The following is a 24,343-nucleotide window of genomic DNA, read 5'->3' as shown; positions in this document are numbered from 1 at the left end:
GATTGAATATCATGTTCCATCTGTATCAATAGCCTCTTGAATGAAGAATACTTATTTTATGAATGACATGAGGTAATTATACGGAATAAGAAGGATCATTAAAAAGTCACAAAAATCTAAAAGTACCTCCTGACATCCAGGAAAAAAAAAAAACAAGATTTTTCAAACTGTTACTCAGCCCTTATATAAGTTCAACTTTAGGATTGTAACTTTTCTCTTACAATCTCTACCTGTTTCACTAATTTGCTGTGGTTTTTAACTTAGAAATAACATTGCCAAATGGAATCCAGCATTAAAACTTTAATAGCTAATCCTGCATTGTCTCAGTTGAAGGCAAGTTGCCATAAAAAAGATGTACCTTCATCAATTCTGGATGCATGCTCCTTTCCAAACTGGCCATGATATTCTCGGCTTTTCCTTGGCTGCTAGTTTCATCTTCTGCAAATTCATTAAAAGCAGATGTTCCAAACCATGCAGACCATTACTAATCACCTAAGAAGAATATCCTAACTATCTCTCCCACCCCATCCTCTCCTACTAGATTTACTGCAAAGAATTTTGATTATGAAAGCACAAGGAAAACTTTAATGGACTTTTGACAATCTGCCATGAATTCCCTATCCATTTTAGTCTGGTTATATTTCATGTGTCAGAACCCAGGCAGCATCAACTCTCAAAAAAAAAAAAAAAACTATCAACCTCCATAGTTACTTTTAATGAGGAAGTAGGTCAACCTTCAAGATTGAGAGTTCTGTACTCACCCTACACAAAGGACATTCCCATGGATTAAAGATAAGAGCTTTACCTTGATAATGAATCATTTAAAAATTCTGACCTTGTGTTGTTTCTACTGTCTCCTTTTTCTCTTGCACGAAACTGTCAGTATTGATCTGAATAATCTTTTTCAAAGTTAGCAACCATTCCTCCATTTCCTGCTCAGTTTCAGCAGCCAGATAATGGCTATACTTATCTAACATCTTGAGTTCAAACGCATGACGGCGCATTTTGGGGCACTAGAGAAAAAACAAAGCATGTGTTCAGTTAGTTTAGCCTTTCAAGATTAGATTTCATTAGTTTATTTATTTTTACCTGAGCTTAGCACATATGTATGTCAATACTGTCATGGAAGAAATGCTTCTTTCAATAAGAAATAGAAACTCCCAGACAATGAATGACCATGTTAAACGTATCTTTTTTATTCTCCTCAAAACTGAGCCCATGGTACATGCACAGAGTTGGCATGAGGTACTACTTGTTGACCAAGTATTATCATGTAATGCGTTTTCCCATCCTCCACCCCCAGAGAATCCAACTACCACTGTAAAAATAAGCAAATGTTTGTAACTATTTCCACCATGCTTCAAGTTTTTCTTGCATATTTATAGATTTTCAAAATCAGTCTTGGAAAACAAGCTCAAATGGGATTTGAAATAAACCTGGTGCTTGTTTCATATCACACGGTAATAGTCACAGCTGATACCTAATTCGTGGTACTGTGCATAATATGAAGTGCATCCGCATAGCATACAAGCCTAGAGTTGGTTCACATTACACGGTGCCTCTCAGTAAAAAAATAGGGAAATGCCCTATGCTGAACACTAGCACAGAAGGAAAACAAAAGCCACCTCCTTTCCTCAAATGTGATGACACCTTCTTTGTACTACCGCTTTCTCTGTCGTGATAAAAGAAATGACACACTCTCCACTCTCCCAAATACCTCAGCATTAATTTCAAGAAAGGCTCGTGAATCACAATTTCCCACTACATGGCCATCATTCAAGAAGGAACCAAGAAAAGTTCCTCCTTCTCATCTTCAAAGTATAGTAAAGGATGAAATTATACGGCTGTAGCAAGTCCTCAAGATTTATGTATTTGAAAATATTTGGGAGTGGGAAACCCTAAATAGATGGAGAAAGCAGAGGCTGGGAACACGAGAAAGGAAGGGCAATCCGGACTAGAGCTAATTGAGAAACGCTAGGAATTGCGTGCCTTCTTTCTTCTATAAGTGTTTATATATTTTTTATTTATATTTTTATATATGTATTTATATGTTACGTATAAATTTTATTTTGTATATTTATATGTAATATATTACATATATTTATATATTATATATTTATATTAAATGTACATTACATATGTTAATATATATTAAATATATTTATAGAATATGTATTTTTATATTACACATATATATGAAGGTACCCTTTTATTCACACAGATCTTTATATTTTTAAGTGTTTTTTAATTTGATCCACATGACAATCTTATTTGAGTGGGATAAATAATAAATGGGATTCAGTGGAATTAACAGTAAGATTCAGGTAGGATGAGGGCACTGAGCCAGCACCATCCACCTCCCCGTCAGCTGAATGCTCCTTAAAGTCAGCCATGCCACCTGGCTCTGTAGTAATGGCTCCATCTCTTGGACAGTCGACTTCCTGTTTAGATCCCCTCTCTGCTCTGCATCTCACTGCATCTCTGTCCACGCCCCCTCAGTAACTCACATCAGCAAACATCTGTTAAGAGTCGACTGTGTGCACAACACTGCTAACTATTACAGGGGACACGGACATGAGTAAGACATGGTCCCTATAATCCCCAAAGGAATATGCAGAATTAAGCACAAATTAGAGTATGATTTCAGTTCTAGGACAGAGGCAAAAGCAAAATGGTGCACAGGGAAAGGGGAGCTTCATTGCACATGGTGGGCATGAGGGTGAGGAAAGAAAAACATTTCATGGTAGAAGTGCCATTTGAACAGAGTCTTGAAAGATAAGGCTCAAAGAGGAACAGAAGAGGAAAGTGTGCGCCAAGCAGAGAGACAAGTGGAAGAGAGAGAGGCAAATATCTGTGGAGTGGCTAGAGCACACACTGTTTATGGGGTGCCCGGGCCAGGAGGGTAGAAAGTAGGGCAAGGCCAAATCACCGTGACCTGTGAGGTCATGGTAAGAGCTGTGGCTCTCCCTGTGCAAGATAATCAATCAAGAGCCAAAAACTTTAAGTTAGACAAGTGAAGGACATCATCTCTGTCCTAGGAGGATGGATTACCGCAAGACAACAAATCAGAGGGCAGGAAGGCAAGACTAGGCGAGAGAGGAGGAACGGGAGAGCCAGAAGGGTGGTGGGAGTGGAAAGAAGGTAAGTGATCAAGAAGTACTTTGGAGCCAGACTCCAAAAGGGCCTGGGTAAACACCTGAATTCTTGTGCAGAGTGAGAACAGGGCACTGAAGAGGATTCTGAGGTTCCTGATACAAAAGGTTTTGGTGGATGGAGATGCCATTGACCAACACAGAAAAATGCAGAGGTTCTTAATGGTTGATCAATAACCCTCTTCCAAAAGGAGAAGAAAAGGTGACTTCTATAGCCCTACCTGAACAACGTCAATGCAGGCGTCCAAGTAAATGCAACCTTTAGATTCTTTTGAGTTTTTCTCGTCTTTATAGGAGTTGAGAATATATGAACCATCAGGAAGCTGAGTCAAGTAAAAATACCGTCTCTTGAATACCTAGAGAGGGAAGACCAGCAGTTATATATTTGTTACATACATAATTTGAACATTTGAACAAAGTCTTTGAATTAAAAAACCTTGAAAAGTGCCACAGCCGTTATATCTGGACAATCTTCACACAACTCTGAGAAGTCATTAGGAGCTTCACTTTTTTAAGACAAAAAATTTGAAGTCAAGTGATTTCCTCTCAGCTAATCTAGAGAAGATGACTTTTTAACCCTTTGAGGTTTATAAAGCATTTTTGTATGTGAATCACTGTCCGTTTCACCATAGTGTCCTTTTTCCATTAATTTTTTTAAATTTCTTTTTATTGGAGTTCAATTTGCCAACATATAGCATAACACGCAGTGCTTTTTTCCATTTAACTGCAAAATCATGACTGGATTCCTTTAAGGGTTTTTAATTGTATTTATTTGACACAGAGAGAAAGCACAAGCAGGGAAGCAGAGGGAGAAGGAGAAGTAGGCTCCCTGCTGAGCAGGGAGCCCCATGCAGGGCTTGATCTCAGGACCTTGGGACCATGACCTGAGTTGAAGGCAGTGACTTCACCAACTGAGCCACCCAGGCACCCATCATGACTGGATTCTTATCATTTCATTCCCATCCCCACGACTTCAAGTATAAATAGAAAAATGTTTTAAAAGTTTGAAAAAAAACTACACAGCTAAAAAGTTAAATAAAAATACAAAATATATATACACACACTCATACCCCCCATCATATATATTCACTTCACCTACACACCTCACTACACTCACTTATGCTGTTCCATGTCTCCACTTCTGAAAGTCCAGCTAATAACGTACTCACATGACAACACCCAGAGTCACTGATTTCCTCCTAGTTGTCACTGGGGGCCCTGAATGCTGAAATTTGAGTCATGAGCCCCCTGGGATTGTGACTTCCATTTGAAATTAGGCATTCACAACAGTTAAGGAGGAACCTGTTGCTACAACTCACAGCAAAACCCACAAGAAAGGGGAAAAGGAGGAAGACAGTGGACTTTGTTCATGCTGCCCTTCTAGGCTCCCCTAAAAAGTCTTAGATCTGATCAAAGAGGTTAAACAGGGGATCTGGAGCTCTCTGATGAGCCTATGCTTCTTCTAATAAGCCACAGACTGGGTCACCTGGATGGCTCAGGGGGTTAAGTGTCTACCTTCAATTCAGGTCATAATCTCAGGGTCCTGGGACTAAGCCCCAAGTCAGGCTCCCTGCTTGGCAGGGAGTCTGCTTCTCCCTCTGCCATTCCCTCTACCCTGGCTCATGCTCTCTCTCTCAAAATAAATAAATAAAATCTTAAAAAAAAAAAAAAGCTACAGACTGCAGACTGTGTCGAGCATCTGTTATAGTAAAATTCCCCCAGATGATGGATCTAAAATTGTTTCAGGGTGGGAATGGAAAGGGACTAGGACATAGGCTCTGGGTGATAACTGAGGAAGTGCTTTCCTACGCTTCTTATCTTACAGAAGTTGGCTTTAAGATTTAAGCTTGCCACTTTCAATCACCCATCTGATTATCCAGTATGATGTTGGACTATTTTAAGAACTTTAATTATGGAAAGAGTATTATTTGGCAAGCTCATTCTTGAAAATGACTTAATTTCTGGCAAAATACCTGAAATATCAACAATCTATTTTTCCATTGCATGAATAAGCAAAATAATATACATGTTAAGGGGCATTTCTTTTTAGGAAAACCAGGAAAGACAAATAATACGCTTGTAGTTATTTTCCACTTGTTTCAATATCACAGATTTTGCAACAAATGACAAAAATATACCAGTGTGAGGAACACCTTAACAGGTCAGACTGGTAAATGCTATGGCTGCTTTTTCAGGGAGCAGCCATGTGGGTTTGTATAGTATCAACAGAAAGGAGTCCAAATAGAAAATATCACTTTGTTTTGCAATGTCAACCAAGCAAATATTACTACAAAGGTATAGAATGTGTGTGTGTGTGTGTGTGTGTGTGTGTGTGTATCATCTCACATTACGGGAATATAGACTCCTCATTATTTGATTCACCCACACTTAAGTTTACTGGAACTATAACTGAAGAAATCGAGATTTACACACAAGGAAAATGTTAATCAAAGTGGGGATTATATACACAAACACAAAAATACATACACACAGTTGACTCCTGAATGACATGGGTTTAAATTGCATAGGTCCACTTACATGCAGATTTTTAAAAAAATCCATTATAATACTATAAACGTATTTTCTTTCTTATGGCTCTTTTTTAAAAGATTTTATTTATTTAGGGCACCTGGGTGGCTCAGCTGGTTAAGCATCTGTCTTCAACTCAGGTCATGATCCCAGGGTCCTGGGATCAAGCCCTGCATCAGGCTCCATGCTCAGAAGGTAGCCTGTTTCTCCCTCTCCCTCTGCCTGCCACTCCCCCTGCTTGTGCTCTCTCTCTCTCTCTCTCTCTCTCTCTCTCTCATTCTCTGTCAAATAAATAAATAAATAAAATATTTTTAAAAGAGAGAGAGCATTGGTGGGGGGGGGGGTGGAGAAGCAGAGGGAGAGAGAGAAGTAGACTCCCCACTGAGCAGGGAGTGCAAGAATGGGTTCCATCCCAAGCCCCTGGGATCTTGACCTGAGCAGAAGGCAGATGCCTAACTGACTGAGCCACCCAGGCACCCCACATTTTGACTTTCATAATAACATTTTTTTTCTCTAGCTTACTTTATTGTAAGGATACAGTATATCATACATACAACATACAAAATATGTTAGTTGACTGCTTCTGTTTATCTGTAAGACTTATGGTCAATAGGTTCTTAGTCATTAAGGTTTGGGGGAATCAAAACTCACATATGGATTTTCAACTGCGCACAGGGGTCAGCGCCCAAAAACACCCACAATGTTCTCATTCATTTGGGGAATATAAATAATAGTGAAAGGGAATATAAAGGAAGGGAAAAGAAATGTTGGGAAATATCAGGAAGGGAGACAGAACATAAAGACTCCTAACTCGGGGAAACGAACTAGGGGTGGTGGAAGGGGAGGAGGGCGGGTGTTGGAGTGGAATGGGTGACGGGCACTGAGGGGGGCACTTGACGGGATGAGCACTGGGTGTTTTTCTGTATGTTGGTAAATTGAACACCAATAAAAATTAATTAAAAATAAAAAAAAACACCCACAATGTTCAAAGGTCAACCGTATATGTTTGCTTGTTTTCCTGACACTGGTTCACATGTTATTTAAATGATGGGACCAGGTGACCTAAAATTACATACTGTGCCCAAATGAACAGAACACTCCTTTTTGAAAGTTATTACAGTATGGCAAAAATTAAGATACGTTTTCCAGGCAAAAGTTACAATTCATTAGAATCTGACCAGTGACCAAACCTAAAATAAAAGTAGGATCTACTTGCAGAGGCCACAGCCAGCAACAAAGAGAGTGGCAGAAGAACGGAAAACACAGAGCAAAACATTTGTGGCACAGAGTCAAATTCGAGCCTGTGAGATTTTTTTCATGTACAGCTGCTTCACCAAGCAGAGATGTTTTGTGGCAGCCGCCACTTCCAATATTAGCAAAGCACATCATTACAATAGAGAGGGAAAGGGATCTGAAATTACAGTAAATCACTTCCTGTAACATTGCAATTATGTCTAAATGGAACACTGAGGTGGGTAGCTCATGAATGTGGGGAGAAAGCAGATGCCTAAAAGTCATCTGATCTGGATTCTTGTCCAGCTCTCCTGCCCACCAGCAGTGAAGCTGTCCTCAAGACTCTGCTTCTCTGTGTCCACACTTGTAGAAGGGGATCAGGCCAGATGATCTGTAAGACCATTCTTTCCACGATCTACAAATAATTTTACAGCAATTGAACAAATGACACAGCAGCCTTCTTCCTAGGCTAGGGGCCACCTTCCCCAAGCCATTTCCTACAGGCTTGAAACACAATTTGTACAGGTAAGGACTTTTAAGTCATTTCTATAGAAATCAGAGTCTGCCCCAACAACAGATCTGTAAGATCTAGAAGATCTCTTCTCATTCTCATAGTCCAGGATACACATTGGGCTTCACTTTCTGGGAAGCTGTTAAAATAATGAACGTATAGAACAGTGGCAATGACTCTGAATCATACCTCACATCTTAAACGCCTCAAGTCCTTTGTAACTAACAGCTAACTCTGCTAATGTCACTGGAGATAAACATCATTATCCACATTTTAACTTAACCAAGAGCTCACTCAAGTTCACAAAGGCAAGTCAAGGAGGGAACTAGAATCAGGACCCGATGAGGATAAGAAAGAGAATCTTGCCCAAACTTGCCAACAGCTTCCCATCTAAAACCATAAATCCCCATCATAGCCTAGGATGCTTTGCATGTTCTGGCCTCAGCTTACCTCTTGGACTGTATTTCGAATCATGCTAATCCAGCTACGCTGGCTCACCTGCTGCTTCTCAAACACCCCCAAGCAAGCGCCTTCCAGTCTTTACACTTTCTGCTTCCTTGGCCTGGAATGCTCTTCCTCCAAAGACTTACTGCTTTCAACTCTTTGCTGAAATCTCACCTCCTCTGAGAGGTCTTCTATGACTACTTGACCTCCACCACAGCTCACTATTTTATCTTTTTCATATAGTGATCATTATCCAAATAAAATTTGTCTATTTATCTGCTGTCCATCCCTTTAGGACTATGACAGTCCATGTATCATCCACTGCTATATCCCCAGTACTTAACAACAGTGCCCAGACTCAGTAAAATTTTGCAAAATAAATGATGAAGGAATGAATAATTCATTCTTCAGTACAGATTCTCCACTGGTTTCATCCAATAGAATGGTATTTCTTTGTAATGTCCATATCCTTCTTCCTCGTCTTTATTAATTTTCCTAGATAATGGACACAGCTGAAAATTCCCCTACCTTACACAATGAGAAGCATGGATCCTGATGAGTGGCCCACTCAGACCACCCAGAAGAATAAAACTGAGAGGGAGCCAAAGGAGGTAATTCTTTGGCTCAGGTCTTGCCAAGTCCCCTTAAAACCCTGAGCTGTTTGGATGACAACCTTTTAAACATTTACCACATGACCCTTTCTGGAGCAAGAACAAAGGCTTTCTGTCACTCCATTGAATCCAAGTTAGAAGGTAGGAAAGCCTGAGCACCAAGTATCCTCAAATTAGGAGAGCCTTTTATCATTGGATATAACAAATCTCCAGAGTGTTCACCTATGTGTGTTACCTAGCAGGTAAGTGTTCACCACTAAAGTACATGAAAGAATGCTCTGCAGGATTTAGCAAAAGTAGGCAGGCAAAGTAGGTGGGCCAGGAGCAATGTAGGCATAGGGGCAGGAGAAACTCACTTGACTCGTGTTTCAGAGCAGAAAATAAGAGGGGGCGAGGAAAAGGAGAAAATAGGAGAGCAGGAGACACACTGGGTCTGAGAGTTGTTCTAAGCAAAGATGACAGAAATAATAGAGCAGGAAACCTCAGGATTTATCAGAAAACCAAGTTATAATTATACCAGAATGTCAAGAACGTTATCCTGCTGAAGAACCCCTACCAGTACATTGACAACCTACTATATCACTCACCTCTTTCCACCATATCTTTTTACAGTCCTACCAAGTTTTAATATATCATGTAGGTCTACACTCTGGTAAACTGGTTAAAAATCAATAGCTTTTTTTTTTGAGAGACAGACAGAGACAGAGAGCATAAGCATGGAGGGGGGAGGATGCAGGGGAAGAGGGAGAGAGAATCCTAAGCCGGCTCCATGCCCAGTGCAAAGCTCTATGTGGGGAGCCCGATGTAGAGCTCGATCTCCCTAAGATCATGACTTGAGCCAAAACCCAGAATTGGATGCTTAAACCGAGCCCCCTGGGCACCCCTCAAATAGCTTTTCTTAAATAACTCCACCATATCTGGGCACTGGAGACTTTTTAATTATTTAGTTGGAAGCAAAATCTAGAAGGAAAGGTCTACAATCCGTGCTTCTCATTATGACAGGCTATTTTATCGGCTTTATTTCAGCATGTCATGGCCCTGCTCAAATTTTCAATGACCCTCAATTACCCACATGGCAGGGCTCACATGACTGATCCCACATTCGAGGTGCTCCCGCAATCCTACTAATAATATAAAATAATACAAATAGCTGGCATCTGTGGTGTGGTTACTACCGTACAGTCTCTGGCTAAGTGCTTTCCTCATACTTCATAATGAGCTCTTGTGATGATTACTATTATCATCTCCATGTTACAAAGGAGAAGCTGAGGTGCAGGAAGATACCAATGGACCAAATCAAATTTATCCTCCCATGACTACCCAACTTCACCTAACATACCTGATGCCCCGTTCATACTGCTTGCAACATTCACCTCCTGATTTTCTCTTTGAAGCCCCACCTCCTTCAAGAAGCCTCTCTGACCTCAAATCACAGTGACCTGGACTCATACAGCACTTAGTCCCTGTACTATCTTTAAACAGTATACTATTTTTTTTAAAGTATGCCAAACATGGGGCTTGAACTCATGGTCGCACAATCAAGAGTCACACACTCAACCAATTCAGCCAGCAGGCACACACAGGGATGGCACATACCTAAACCATTTTCATTTTGTGTCTCATCTCCCCAGATAGGTTTTAAGTTCTGCATGTGAAACTTCTCCCTACCCTTTGCAATACTAACACCTTGAATTAAGAAGATACTCAATACATATTTGGTGATGAATTCATTGATTCCTCATAGTGTCTGGAACATAAGCAGCCCCTAATAAATGGTTCTTTTTTAAGATTTTATTTATTTATTCATGAGAGACACAGAGAGAGAGAGGCAGAGGGAGAAGCAGGCTCCATGCAGTAAGCCCGATGTGGGACTCAATCCTGGGACTCCGGGATCACGCCCCGAGTCAAAGGCAGATGCTCAACCACTGAGCCACTCAGGTGTCCCCTTAATAAATAGTTTTAAGCAGCCACCAACGAATGAGGAAAAACTAAACATAAAAAACAAATTAGGGGCGCCTGGGTGGCTCAGTCAGTTAAGTGTCCAACTCTTGATCTCAGCTCAGGTCTTGATCTCAGGGTTGTGAGTTCAAGCCCCATGTTGGGCTCCATGCTGAGCATGGGGGCTACTTAAAAAACAACAACAAACAATAAAAAAACAAAAAAAAAACAAATTAGTGAGAAATCCCTTACCCATAAAATCACTATACTCTTGTTTGTTAGCTGGGAGAGACAGTCTGGCAGACTTGAGAACACAATGCACTAACCTATAAAAAAATGTTTAAAATTTTTCTCTTCCTTTTGTTCCAGTAAACATAGTGGCCTTGGACTCCCCAGAAATTATCTTAGTATCATATGTGCTTTCCTAGGTGAAATTCCTTGATTTGTTGTTCTCCCAACACAGAAGGGAAACTCTCCCATAACAGAATAAGTGAGGACTTTTTGACTCTGGATATATAACAAATGGCTCTCTTTTGTGCAAACAAAAAGGGGAGGGGGCAGCAGAAGTGAGTCATACATCAAGCAGTTGAACTTACAACCCCGATAACATACCAAGACACTTCAACATTTAATTGCTGGGAAGGGGAAGGAGGAAACGAGAGGAATGCGACCAAATTGAGCCAAGAAGAGGCAGGCATAAAGGTGGGTGTCCCAGGGCTTGGCCAAGAATCTGCAACAGACTTTTTTTTTTTTTTCATGGAAAACCCACCCTCAAGATCAGACTCCTCCTTATTCCATAGATCATTATATATCTAAGGAAAAATAGCTCTAAACGCCAGGGGAGGGTCCAATCCTACATCCTAGCTATCTAGTCCACATTCAATTCCTACATGGATATAGAAAGGAGTGGAAAAGAGCAGATGTTTCCAGCAGCTATATGAGAGAGAATGTAAATGAACAGGCCTCTGTCAAGATTGGCATTTCTGTCTAAGGGATCATTTATTCTCTAGGGAGATTTTAGACTATTCTCCAAAACTTTTCCGGGAATTGCAGAGTGGTGATGGGGTGTGTTCTCATTAACTAGAATATACAAATTGAGGAAATTAATCACCTATGACAAGGCTTGTCTTGTTTTAACATGAACACCAAGAACAAAGCAAATTATAAGCTCCAAGTAAAAGAGTCACTGCTCACAGACAACTGACAGAGCTTTTGCAAGAGCTGCATGACACCAACATCCCCCTCGGTGAAAGGAAGTGATTGGGCACCGAGAACTGTGGCGTGGGCAGGAATGCACATCATTATCAGCTTTCCTGTAGCCTGGGTTCCTCACGACATATTTCCCAGCCAACAATGGAGAGGCTCAGCCAGCATTTTTGGGAAAATCATGACAATGGCAGAAAGTGATACAGACTATCTCTTAACAACTGACCGGAGCTGGTGGAGAGGTGTATATGAGGGAAAATGCAGATTTTTATTCCATAAATACGGGATCTGGTAGTCTTCCCACACGAAGAAATCATCTTAGCTCCTTCACCAGCCCCTTTTCCATACAGCCCATCACTATCGACTTGAATGTTCTTGCAAAACTGTCTGGCAGCTAGCTAGGGAGGATTAGCTTTCTAAAGCAGCCTATATATGAATTACCGTGGCTACATTATTTATGTCGCATTACAGATCATGTGGTTGCTTTCTCAAAAGACCTTATAAAGTAGGAGTCTTCTGATTCCCTTTTTTCTGTTGGACTTGGCTCAGTGTTTTCTAACCCTCTGTCCTTTGCTTTTTTTCTTCTCACCTTTCTCCCATGACTCCATTTCTCCCTTCCTTGCCATTAGACTCCCTTATTTCTGACAGTCAAAGAATCCAGGAGAAGGACCCAGCCTTGTTTATAACGACAGTTAAGGGACCCCTGGGTGGCTCAGTCAGTTGGGCATCTGCCTTCAGCTCAGGTCATGATCCTGAGATGGGGGGCGGGGTGGTCCAGGGATTGAGCCTCTTGCTGGTCTCCCTGCTCAGCAGGGAGTCTGTTTCTCTCTCTCCCCTGCCCCTTCCCCTTCTCTCTAGCTCACTCTCTCTCAAATAAATAACATCTTTAAAAAAGACAGTTCATTTGCTATCCAACATTTCAAATTTTCCAAAGGACTGATCCTACGTAATTTTTTCAATCCAGAGGTCCATAAGTGAATAAAGACCCTGAAATTTACACCCCACTCTAAGAGGTACCTAGCTACCCTACTTTGATCCTTGTCAACCCCAGTGGGACCTGCAGGCCAATGTCAAGCCATAGCACACCAAGGAGACACAGATAAAATAGAAGGGAAGGCACACAGCTCCCATAGGCTGTTATTTGCTAATGAGTCAAGATTAATACCGAGATCCTTCTGTTGTAGCTTCCTGGTGAGTCTACTGTGAGCTTGAGGGGCTATCAAAGCTTGAATTTTCTGACAGAAAAGGTTTTGCTCTCAATTCTGCAAGCTCTAGGCCTGTGGTGCTTATTGTTAAAGCTGCCAAAGCTCCTAACCAGCACTGGCTGGGCATCCTAGCAGGCAGGAGACTCCAGAGGTACCAATGGTGAGACTGCCAACGCTAACAGGAAAATGACTCAGATAATAGCATGCCCGACTCCTCTTCCTGTTCTCTTATGAGGCTCATTAATACTCTTCACTTCAAAGGCTAACATGATAGAAACAAACATGGGGCACCTGAGTGGCTCAATGGTTGAGTGTCTGCCTTTGGCTCAGGGTGTGATCCCGGGGTCCTGGGATCGAGTCCTGCATCAGGCTCCCTGGAGCCTGCTTCTCCCTCTGCCTGTGTCTCTGCCTCTCTCTCTCTGTGTTTCTCATGAATAAATAAATAAAATCTTAAAAAAAAAACAAAAAGAAAGAAATACATAAGCGGTTTTCCTCTCAGAATGGTCTCATGAACCATCAGCCCTTTGCCAGCTTTCCAAGAGCTGGGTCAGCTGCTCACCTCACCTTTAGATTTAGATTCTCCCCTATGGCTGCATCAGTTCCAGGCCTGCAGCAGGAAGAATATGTATGATCTGCCACCTAAGGGTGCAAGCCTGAGTCCCCCAGTGCACCATAGTTCATAGGCCTGCACCCACTAAGGCCCTTGATCCAAGTTCCAGGCTGGGCCATTACTGCTACCCACACCCAGCATGCCCCCCTGCCATGCCCCTTCTCCATATGGTCACACGCCCTCTGTTTACACAGAAATGGCACAGTGAACACTGCAGCTTTCAACCAACTTCCACCCTGCTGAACTAAATAATAGGTAAAACACAATTCCTACAGGACAAAAATGTATATATCTTGGCAAAACCCCTCAGACATCTTGAAATGAGTCTGGCTGAACCTTCCTCCCTCTCATGCCCATTCTAGCTGTGATTAGTCCTGAAATATAATACTACTGCTCTATCATAGGAAGTAAAATCGGAAGAGTGTAGGATGCAGCTTCCTCTCCCAGAAATGCAAACTGGAGAGCCATAATCCCTAATGGAGGATGGCTAGAGGATAAATGAAATCCAGGACCAGGCACAATTCCCAAATCTCATTATGGCCGATGTCACATTATTCCCTATTTGGTGTTTTTGTTTTGTTTTTTTGTTGTTGTTGTTGTTGTTTTTCAAGAGTTGCGTATCATATATGATCACTTTGATTTATTCTTCCTTTCCCTTTCTTTGCCTACAGTTCAGTATAAGTTCTACAAAGAAGCGTTTTCATGCTATTTGAATTATATCGAAAGAAAGAAAGAAAGAAAGAAAGAAAGAAAGAAAGAAAGAAAGAAAGAACCCAAAACATGAACAGCTGGGGATGAAAAGAGGCAACGCAAAGAGCCTAGCTCAGCAGCAGCAGAGCGACAATTAGCTGGAGCCAGGCAGCAGCTGTCCCCTTCAGCCAGGCCATGTGGTCACCAAGTTGCCTCAGACCCCACCAACCACTCCATGAATCTATAGCTCCTGCCTGGGCCCCCGTTGAGTGATGAAGTTTGCAACCTTGGGGACAGACAATGCCTAAGCTAAACAGTTAATCTTTGACTACTTGACTGAATTCGTTTTCTACTGTCACTGGAACAAATTACCATAAACTTACTGGCTTAAAACAAAATGTACCATCTCACGGTTTCTCCAGATCAGAAGTCCGACGTGGTTCCCCTGGGCTAAAATCCAGGGTGTAGCAGAGCTGTGTTCCTTTCTAGAATCTCTAGAAGAGAAGCCATTTCCTTGTCTTTTCCCGCTTCCAGAGGCTCCTTCTGCTGCCTTCCTCAAAGCCGGCAACTGAAGCATCTCTCCCTGGCCCTGCTCCAACCCTCCCTCCTCCTTCCCGGGCTCTCCTCCTCTGCCCTTTCTTCCATTTACAAGGACCCTGTGACGACACTGAGCCCAGCTGGATAATCCAGGCTACTCTCCCAGCGTGCTGATTAGCAATCTTAACTCCCCTTTGCTATTATGCAAGGAATCATTTACAGTTTCTGGGGTGAGGACGCAGCCATCTTTGAGGGGCCATTATTCTGCCCACTGCATCAACCAGTCTGTGTTTCACAAATCATGGAGGCAAATTAAAAGCATGTACTTTTTAAAAAGATTTTACTTACTTATTCATGAGAGACTCCCAGAGAGAGAGAGGCAGAGACACAGGCAGAGGGAGAAGCAGGCTCCAGGCTCCATGCAGGGAGCCCGACGTGGGACTCTATCCGGGGTCCCCAGTATCACGCCCTGAGCTGAAGCAGACGCTCAACCGCTGAGCCACCCGGGCATCCCAAAAGCATGTACCTTTTACAGGCAACTGCATTTTGATTTATAATGTATATGGGCTCCGAAAAAGTTGTACTTGTAAGGCAAATTCTACTTTACAGGCATTAGAGTAATTCACTATGGAAAAGAATCCCGTGGTGAATTGTTTTGTAAAGACCTTAATTCCCCAATGTCTTGTGGTAGGCATCGAGATCTCCATACATTATGTGAATGTTGGGCCACAGCATCAGTATGGATAAAATACTTCAATATTTTGAGGATGCTGGGAGTGGACTCAAAAGCCATAGTACCACTTTCTGGCAATCCGCACAGAATGACAGTCTTCGCACATGCCTTTCTGAACCTGACAATTCTGATAGGAAACTTTATAATAAAGACTCGAGTCTCCCTCACTCTGCTAGTCAGCACTAATGGCGTGCTGGTGAAGAGTACTGGCTCAGGCATCAGCCTGCCTACGTTCAAATCCCATTTCTGACTTCGGGGCTGAGTGACCTTGGGTTAACCATTAAGTTTCTTTGTGCCTCACCTTCCACGTCTGTAAATGAAGAATAAAAATGGACCCCTCTATCATAGGGCTTGTGTGTCCCAGTTGATTGTTCAAATATTGGCTTTCTGTAAAAATACTATCGTGTTAAATTTAGACTGTAGTGCAATATCAATAAATTTTGCTGCTTGGGCAGTTTTAATTACTACCATAAAAAAAAAAAAAAGGGATCCCTGGGTGGCTCAGTGGTTTAGCGCCTGCCTGCGGCCCAGGGCATGATCCTGGAGTCCCAGGATCAAATCCCATATCGGACTCCTTGCATGGAGCCTGCTTCTCCCTCTGCCTGTGTCTCTGCTTCGCTCCCTCTCTGTGTGTCTCTCATGAATAAATAAATAAAAATCTTTAAAAAAAAAAAGTCCACAAGGACTAAAGGAGATACCAAATAAAAAATACTCAGTATGGTGTCTGGCACGTATTAAGTCTTTAACAAACCGATTCATGGCCGTGTGCTAAGGCCTATGGTTAGGTACAGGAGACATGCAAAAAGCATCCTCCAACTTGGATTCATTATTTTCAGGATTTGAAAATGAAAGTGAGAACCGGACATAGTCACTAAATAGAAAGCAGCAGGCAAAATATTATATTAAGATAAAACTGGAGTGTTCTCTTGGTAGACACCCATGGTTTCTGCTTGCAGGCTATCTGAAAGATAGAATGACCTTCAATACTTAATGGAAGTGTGAATCATCCTTGGAAAGCCACATGATCTTATACTGAGTATCTGAAAGAACAGTTATATTTGGTATGAGAATATTTTGCTTTTCTGCTCGGAATCTTCAAGTAGCTTTTTAGTTTCACCTTTGAATTTTAATGGCTCTTCGCAGTCTCTGGAACAAAAGTCAACTTCATGCCCAAGGCATATGAGACACTGCACAATTTTCTCCCTCTCTCTGTTTCTACCTTTATCTCCTACAAACCCCATACACAAACCCACTATGTTGGCCAAACTACAAATTCTGTAATTCTCTGACAGCACTAAGGTACTGCTTTGTATAGTAGTAAATTTGGTATGTCTCTTATCCAGTCTGGAGATGAAACCACTGGAAGCCAGGGACCTCATCTTCGACATCCACAGATTGCCCCAGTGACCAGCATGTAATAGGCACCTAATTAATATTTGTTAAATAAATGGATTACCCTCTCCTTCTATTCATTACATTCATTTCCCCATTAGAACCTGTAATGCCCTTTTGTTTCAATGCCATTCTCCTCATTCAACTGACAGCCTCCTTTTTGAATTTTTTTTAAATTTTTAATTGAAGTATAGTTGAATGACAGCCCCCTTTTTAAATTTCCTGTCAGAAAAATTATGTTTCTTTAAAAAGTTACACTTCTCAATTTATCCTGAGATTGCAGATTTTTTAAATCCTATACATCTGTGAAAATCCTGTCAATAAGGGTTTTTTTTTTTTTTTTGGCTAGGACTCACTGTAAATTTTTTTAAGATTATTTATTTATTTATTTATTTATTTATTTATTTATTGGAGAGAGAGGGCATGAGTGGGGGTGGGGCACAGAGGGAGAAGGAGAAACAGACTCCCTGCTGAGCAGGGAGACTGACATGGGACTTGATCAGATCATGACCTGAGCCAAAGGCAGATGCTTAACCAGCTGAGCCACCTAGGTACCCCTGTAAACATTTTTTTTTAAAAGAAATATTTTTTCCAGACAGGCTCCTCATGACAGTATCCTTAAAAGGATGAAATAATAACTCCTTCTTACCTTCATGGTAACCGTGATGGTGCTATTTACATTTGCCTTATGCAACCAGCCTTGTTTTATCACACCACCCTTCTGAGAACATAGCGAAGAGGAATCCTGAAATAGGGCAAAAACCATCAGTGAAACAGCCAGCCATCTAATCAAACTTTTGGGGTTCATGAACTAGGCCCTGCCCCATTATCTAATTAAAGCATAAGGTCCCCTTGCCCCCACAAGGATGCTTGAGGAAACCTGAAATTGTTAACTAGGGAAAGAGAGGCTCTGGGCCATGCACACAGTAGGTACTCAATATTTACTGAATTCTATGGGCAGTCTTCTGGGCAAGTCTTCTGCATTAAGTAAACAGACTGCCTCTCAAAATGTCACAGATACCCGGGCCATCTGTCTCAAGAGGGATCTAATAGGCAGGAGGGTCCAGATGAATCACCATGCCACATGCCCAGCACCAAGAAAACCAACTCCACAAGTATGCCCCACAGGTGGGAAAACATATTTATATATAAATCATAGCCCATTTCGCTTGATTTTTCCTAAACTCCATTTGGAAATGCAACAATCCTTAAAAATTTTTCAAAACATTCATTAGCTTGAAAGCTGGCCACGGATCATTCAAAAACAATTCTGTCCCTCATCTTTTCTCAAGGAAATCTGTCAGCAGACGCGACCTTGAGGATGCCCATGCAGTGGCCCCCACTTTTACCTCGTCTTTCTCACAGTCCTCGTCAATCTCAAAGACATGACTGGGAATCTTTTCTGGTCGCAGAGATTTGCTGAAAATGCAAGAGAATTATCTCAGATATTGAGGAGAACAGACATACATACATAAATGCAAGCAAGATGAGTAGAATTCTCTCTTTTACAACCAAGAAAATGCCAAGACATGAGGAGGATAAATTCTTCTTTCCTTTCTGAAGTCAGATTTTCCCCTGAGTAAACCTACATTATTACCTTTTATATAAGGACTCCCACATGTGAGGCCAGTGGCAAAGCTACAACTGAGCCCAGATACTCCAGCAGGGAGGGCAGAACTGCCAAAGAATGTATGCCAGGACTCTCGGTGGTGGCAGGAACATATCTTTCCCCAAAAGAGAAAGCAACACTGTGTAATTCTGGCTCTCCCAACCATTTGCTGTATGAACTTGGCTTGGTCATCCATCTTGGGATTCGATTTTAAAGGACGTCTTTAGGACTGTTTTCTCCTCTAGGAAGGTATTTTTGAACACTACAAGAAGCTACACAATGTCTTATTTCTCAAAAACATTTCCCAGATGATAGCCCATGAGTAGTACTATAGATGAGGAAAGGGAGAACAGGAAGGCTCAAAGAGATTGAGTGACTGGCCCAAGGTCATCCAGATGGTAAGTGGCAGAAATAAGATTTGAACCTCAACAGATAAGATTTGAATTGGTTCCTGGGCCAGTGTACTCATGGCAGTGAGTCAAGGGATGTCTGGGGTCATCGAACTGAACCATGTACCTTCTAGTGTTTTCTTTTTTAAAGAAGATTTTGTTTATTTATTAGATAGAGAAAGAGAGAGAGAGCACACACACATGCGTGCATGAGTGGGGGAGGGGTAGAGGGACAAGCAGACTCCCTGTCAAGCTGGGAACCGGGGACACAGGGCTTGATCCCAGCACCATGAGATCATGACCTGAGCCAAAGTCAGACGCTTAACTGCCTGACCCACCTAGGCATCCCCCGCTTCTAGCATTTTCATTGACACCACTAGAAAGTGCTCACTACATTATCTAGACCTATGAGAAGATGATTTTATGGTCAATACAGATGTATCAAAACCAAAAAGCAAACTCATACATGCTGGAAAGAATTTCAATGAGCGAAGTAAAAACATATTCAATTGTCCAAAATACATTTACCAAACATGCTGGTTACTTCAGGCTTTGCTTTATTATAAACTATAACTGAGAAGCTTCGTAAGTAGTTAGCAAAAGGTAAAATGTAATGTTGAATAACCCTCCTCTTGAAGGTTTCCCTTGAATTCTCCACTTACCATGGCAACATTCGGAAGTCCCCAGAGAAGTCTTCATACTTGTAGTTTACCACATGCCAATCTGTGCTATAGGTTTTAATACACTGAAAGGAAATAAGAATCTTTCATTTGAAACACCAAACAAGTATACATATATCCAGTTTCTTAAAGTCTGGTCAAGTAAGCTGACAGACTGTTAAAAATCACTCGGAAAATGTTGGTACTGGGATCTTCCTTTGAGGAATAATATGGTCTCCCTAAACCAACTGGCAGCAAAAAACCCCAATTCATACACACTGTGGAACACTCTGACTCCATGTTCAGACAGTATTCAAATCCAAAAGAGAAAAACTAGGAACCTATGCTATTTGTCACAGTAGTTAAGCTGTCTCCTCTCCACCACGTCATCTAGACTTATTATGTAGGTCTGCTAAGTTATGGTAATTTTATTTCCCCTTTGGTCCAAAGGAAGAACTTTTTTTTAATGTAAAATGTTCCTCTGCGGCCTCTGAGGGTCTTACCTCTTTGACAAACAGACTTTGGGCCCTTTTCTCAGCATCCTCTGGTACGGTGGACTGCACTGTTCTGCGCTGACGACTTATCACTGAGATCTAGAAGACAGGGAACATTCTTGCCGTAAGAACTAACCTGGAAAGTGTGAGTGTTTTCCTTTAAAGAAGTGGTTGTGAACTCACAGATATATCTTCCATTGGAAACATAAGGAGGTCTCTGAGGGGGTCGCTGTAAATCTGCGTTTTCCTTTGGGTGATAACATTCTCATAGTCCAAGGGCTCAACAATTTTGGTCTTTTCCTTCATAAGAGAAAAAAAACAAAGTTTATATGGTCAAACTCATAAGACATAAATTCCTCTCCATGTGCTAAAGATACCTTATTTCACTAAAGAAGGAACTGTTGACAGTAGTAAGCACTGGGACACTTACACAAGAGAAAAATACTCCATAACTAGACATGCAGACACCAAACATATATAGATACACACACGGATCTCTCTGCTAAAGCCAAGAGTTCTGGAGAGTTAGCACTGTACTCTGCTTTTCCATGTGCCTTCCAAAACTGTAAGGTAAAACAAAAAGTGGTATAGTTGGAAGCCTGTCAGCTGATTTTTATAGAATTGGCTCTATTCACTGGGTAACTGAAGCAGAGAAAGTATCGACATTCGTGTGCCTGGTACAGGCATAGCTAGGGCAAGTATGGGTCTTGAAGGTACTTGATCCACTGGGCAGGGTGTAAACGGGTGAGGTTCTAGGTGGCAAAATCAGTGGACCCCTGTCAGGCTTGGCACATCCTTAACCTGGCCACTAATAATAGGGCCCTAGCCTGAGGCTAAGGTTACAAGAGGCAGGGTCAGTGTCTGAGAAATCCAGGACATGATTTATTAATAAGAGTAACAAGACTGAGCACTTACCAAGCCCTTTTTATATGCCAGACACTGTGCCAAGTGCTTTCTCTATATATATTTTCTCATGTAATACTCATAACCACCCTATGAAATAGGCTTGACCTGGGGTGCCTGGCTGGCTCAGTCAGTAGAGCATGCACAAATAAATAAATAGAAAAAGGCTTAATCTTTGTCACCATTTGACAGATGAGGAGACTCTGCATTCGACTCATACTAAGTAACTTGTCTGCCTTCTAAGCTAGAATTCAAACCTGGGTCTGAGACTATGACAGCCCTGCTTTCTCTACCACATCCAGCCTTTCCTCCCCTCAGAACTACACAAAGATACTAATATGCAAGACACTGAACATGGAATAGGATCCCACCACCTACCTTCCTAACCTTTTTTTCTTCACTGAACTTATCACCATGTGATAGATAGACCATCTACTTTACCTCTCTGCCTATCTGAGGGCAGAGCTTTCCCTTTACTTGTTCACTGTTATCACTCCAGCACCTAGAGCAGTACCTGGCATGTAGCAGGTGTCCAATCATGAGCTGCTGAATAAACCGCTGAGATACTCAGATTGAACCAGAGCTATGTCTTAACATACTATTCCAGGGGGATCCCTGGGTGGCTCAGCAGCTTAGCGCCTGCCTTTGGCCCAGGGCGCGATCCTGGAGCCCCGGGATCGAGTCCCACGTCAGGCTCCCGGCATGGAGCCTGCTTCTCCCTCTGCCTGTGTCTCTGCCTCTCTCTCTCTCTCTCTCTCTCTCTCTCTCTCTCTCTCATAAATAAATAAAATCTTAAAAAAAAAACATACTATTCCAAACCAAGGTGGCGACAGATTAAGGATTTCTAATAACAGTGTTTTGCCAAATCAGATTAAAATTACTTAAAAATTTTATTTTAAAAAACAACATAAAGAAAACTTAAATAGAAGATACGCTGAAACTTGGTATCACAATAGAATTGGAGTCATACAGTGTACACAGTACTTGAGGCAGTCTCCAGTACACTGTCTCCACACAATCCTTTGAGAACAGTTTTTTTTTAAGTTTTTATTTCAAATCCAGTTGGTTAACATATGATGTAATATTAGCTTCAGGTGTACAATATAGTGATTCAACACTTCCTTGTCACCCTGTGCTCATCATGACCAGTACCCTCCTTCCTCCACATCCCCTATTACCCCCCCATCCTCCCACCACCCACCCCTCTAGTGACCATCAGTGTGCTCTCTATAGTTAAGAGTCTGTGTCTTGGTTTGCGTCTCTCTTTTTTTCCCCCTTAGCTCAATTGTTTTGTTTCTTAAATTCCACATATGAATGAAAGCATGTGATATTTGTCTTTCTCTGATTGACTTATTTACTTAGCATCATACTCTCTAGCTCCATCCATATCATTACAAATAGCAAGATTTCATTCTTTTTGATGGCTGAGTAATATTCCATTGTGTATATATACTCCATCTTTTTTATCCATTCATCAGTCAATGGACACTTGGCCTGCTTCCATAATTGGGCTATTATAGATAATGCTGCTATAAATGATAACAGTTTTTATACATGGCTCACAATTAAGTCACTGCTATATCCCAGAACTCTATATCTGAAAAGCATCTCAGAGTCTCGCTCTAAGGTTACTTAGAAAAACGGAACCTCTCTAACCAATAAACACCAGCATTCAACAAATCTAAAAGACCCTAAAAAAACCAATATGGAAGCTCCTCGTGAAATTAAAAATGGAACTACCATATGATCCAGCTGTCCTTCTTCTGGGTATATATCCAAAGAAGACAAAATCAGTATCTCAAAGAGATACCTGCACTCCCATATTTATAGCAATGTTATTCACAATAGCCAAGATATAGAAACAACTTAAGTGTCCACAAATGAATGGATAAAGAAAATGTGGTATATACATATGCTGAAATATTATTCAGCCATGAGAAAGGACATCTTGCCATTTGCAACAACATGGATGAACCCGGAGGGCATTATGAGTGAAATAAGTCAGACAAAGAAAGACAAAAACTACATGGAATCATGGATAAAGATCAATCGATTGATCTCTCTCTCTCTCTCTCTCTCTCTCTCTCACACACACACACACACACACACAGACACACAGAGGAGTATTACTCAGCTATTTAAAAAAGAGTGAAATCTTGCCACTTGCCCCAACATGGATGTATCTAGAGTGTATTCTGCTAATTGAAACAAGTCAGACAGAAACAAATACCATACGATGTCAGTCAGATGTGCAACCTAAAAAACAAAACAAAATGGAAACGGATTCATAAATACAGAGGACAAAGAGGAGAAAGGTGGGGGGATGGGTGAAACAGGTGAAGGGGATTAAGAGGTACTTTGAGTTATAAAATAAGTCATGTGCATGAAAACTACAGCACAGGGAATACAGTTAATGCCACCGTAATAACTTTGTTTAATAACAGATGTTATCTACACTTATGATGAGCATTTCATAATTTATATAAATGTCAGACACTATGTTATGTACCTGAAACTCATATAATGTGTGTCAATTATACTTTTATTAAAAAAAAAAAACTCCCATTGGGGAAGGGCCAGAAAGGAGGACAAAGACTTGATAATTGTTGAAGCTGAAGATGGGTGATGAGTACCTGGGTTTTCATTATACTCTTCTGACAAAAAAAATACTGTATGGTATCATTTATACATGAAATCTAAAAAGAAAAAAAGTAGAGTGGTGCTTGCTGGGGCTGGGAGATGAGAGAAATAGGGAGAAATAGGTCAAAAGGCAAAAACTTATAAGTTCCAGAGATCTAATGCATGACATGGTGACTGTAATTACTAATTCTGTACTGTGCACTTGAAATTTACTGAAGATGATAGATCTTAAGCATTCTCACCAAAAATAAAAGTCTGCGAGGTGATAAATGTGTTCATCAACTTGACTGTGGTAGTCATTTCACAATGTATACATACATTAAATTATCACAAAAAATTATCAGTGTACACTTTAAATACATACAATTTTCTTTTGAAATTTTACCTCAATAAACTTGGGGGCAGGGAAAGATCCTAATGAAGATATACTTCAAGTCTTAAATTTGAATTTGTACGCCTGTAAGATCAAATCTAACTGATTGTCCCCTATCATGTCTGTGAGTACTAGTGCAAAATGAATTGAAACAGGAGAAACAATTCTTATTTGGGGAACTCAGAGGTTTTCTGATAGTAAAATTAGATCCCCTTGTCCTCGATCTACCATGATTCCAGGGACCCAAATGAAAGGAAACTGACTACCTCTTTGCATCTGACATTCAGAGTCTGATCAATTTCCAGACAAGTGAATAAAGCCCCATCTAAGGAGGCAACCCTTAGGTACTGAAAATGATTTCCAAGTCTTGCTTTTGGTGCCAACTATCCTTTCAATACAGATTGCAAAAACAGTCCTCACAAATTTCAATGTTTAACCTGTTGAATTAGCATCTGTTAATCTCTCTGTACAATAATTTCTCAAGT

At 41.1% G+C, this 24,343-nt stretch overlaps 1 protein-coding gene across 3 annotated transcripts in view; it reads right to left on the bottom strand.

Moving 5' to 3' along the window:
• DOCK11 (dedicator of cytokinesis 11) overlaps positions 1-24,343 on the bottom strand; it is a 189,670-nt gene that overhangs the window by 120,401 nt on the left and 44,926 nt on the right. For all 3 annotated transcript variants that reach the window (XR_005985654.1, XM_041740921.1, XM_041740922.1), the window contains exons 2-9: positions 20,126-20,242; positions 19,952-20,041; positions 19,452-19,534; positions 18,141-18,210; positions 17,441-17,536; positions 3,374-3,508; positions 836-1,013; positions 359-438 (exon numbers count right to left, since the gene is read on the bottom strand). Coding sequence is in view for 2 of the 3 variants with exons in the window: in XM_041740921.1 (XP_041596855.1) it covers positions 359-438; positions 836-1,013; positions 3,374-3,508; positions 17,441-17,536; positions 18,141-18,210; positions 19,452-19,534; positions 19,952-20,041; positions 20,126-20,242 (849 nt within the window). In the remaining variant the exon portion in view is untranslated. The remainder of the gene's footprint in view (positions 1-358; positions 439-835; positions 1,014-3,373; positions 3,509-17,440; positions 17,537-18,140; positions 18,211-19,451; positions 19,535-19,951; positions 20,042-20,125; positions 20,243-24,343) is intronic.

The sequence above is a fragment of the Vulpes lagopus genome, chromosome X (assembly GCF_018345385.1).
Source record: "Vulpes lagopus strain Blue_001 chromosome X, ASM1834538v1, whole genome shotgun sequence".
Lineage (NCBI taxonomy): Eukaryota > Metazoa > Chordata > Mammalia > Carnivora > Canidae > Vulpes > Vulpes lagopus.
This window is presented reverse-complemented; position numbering and strand designations above follow the sequence as displayed.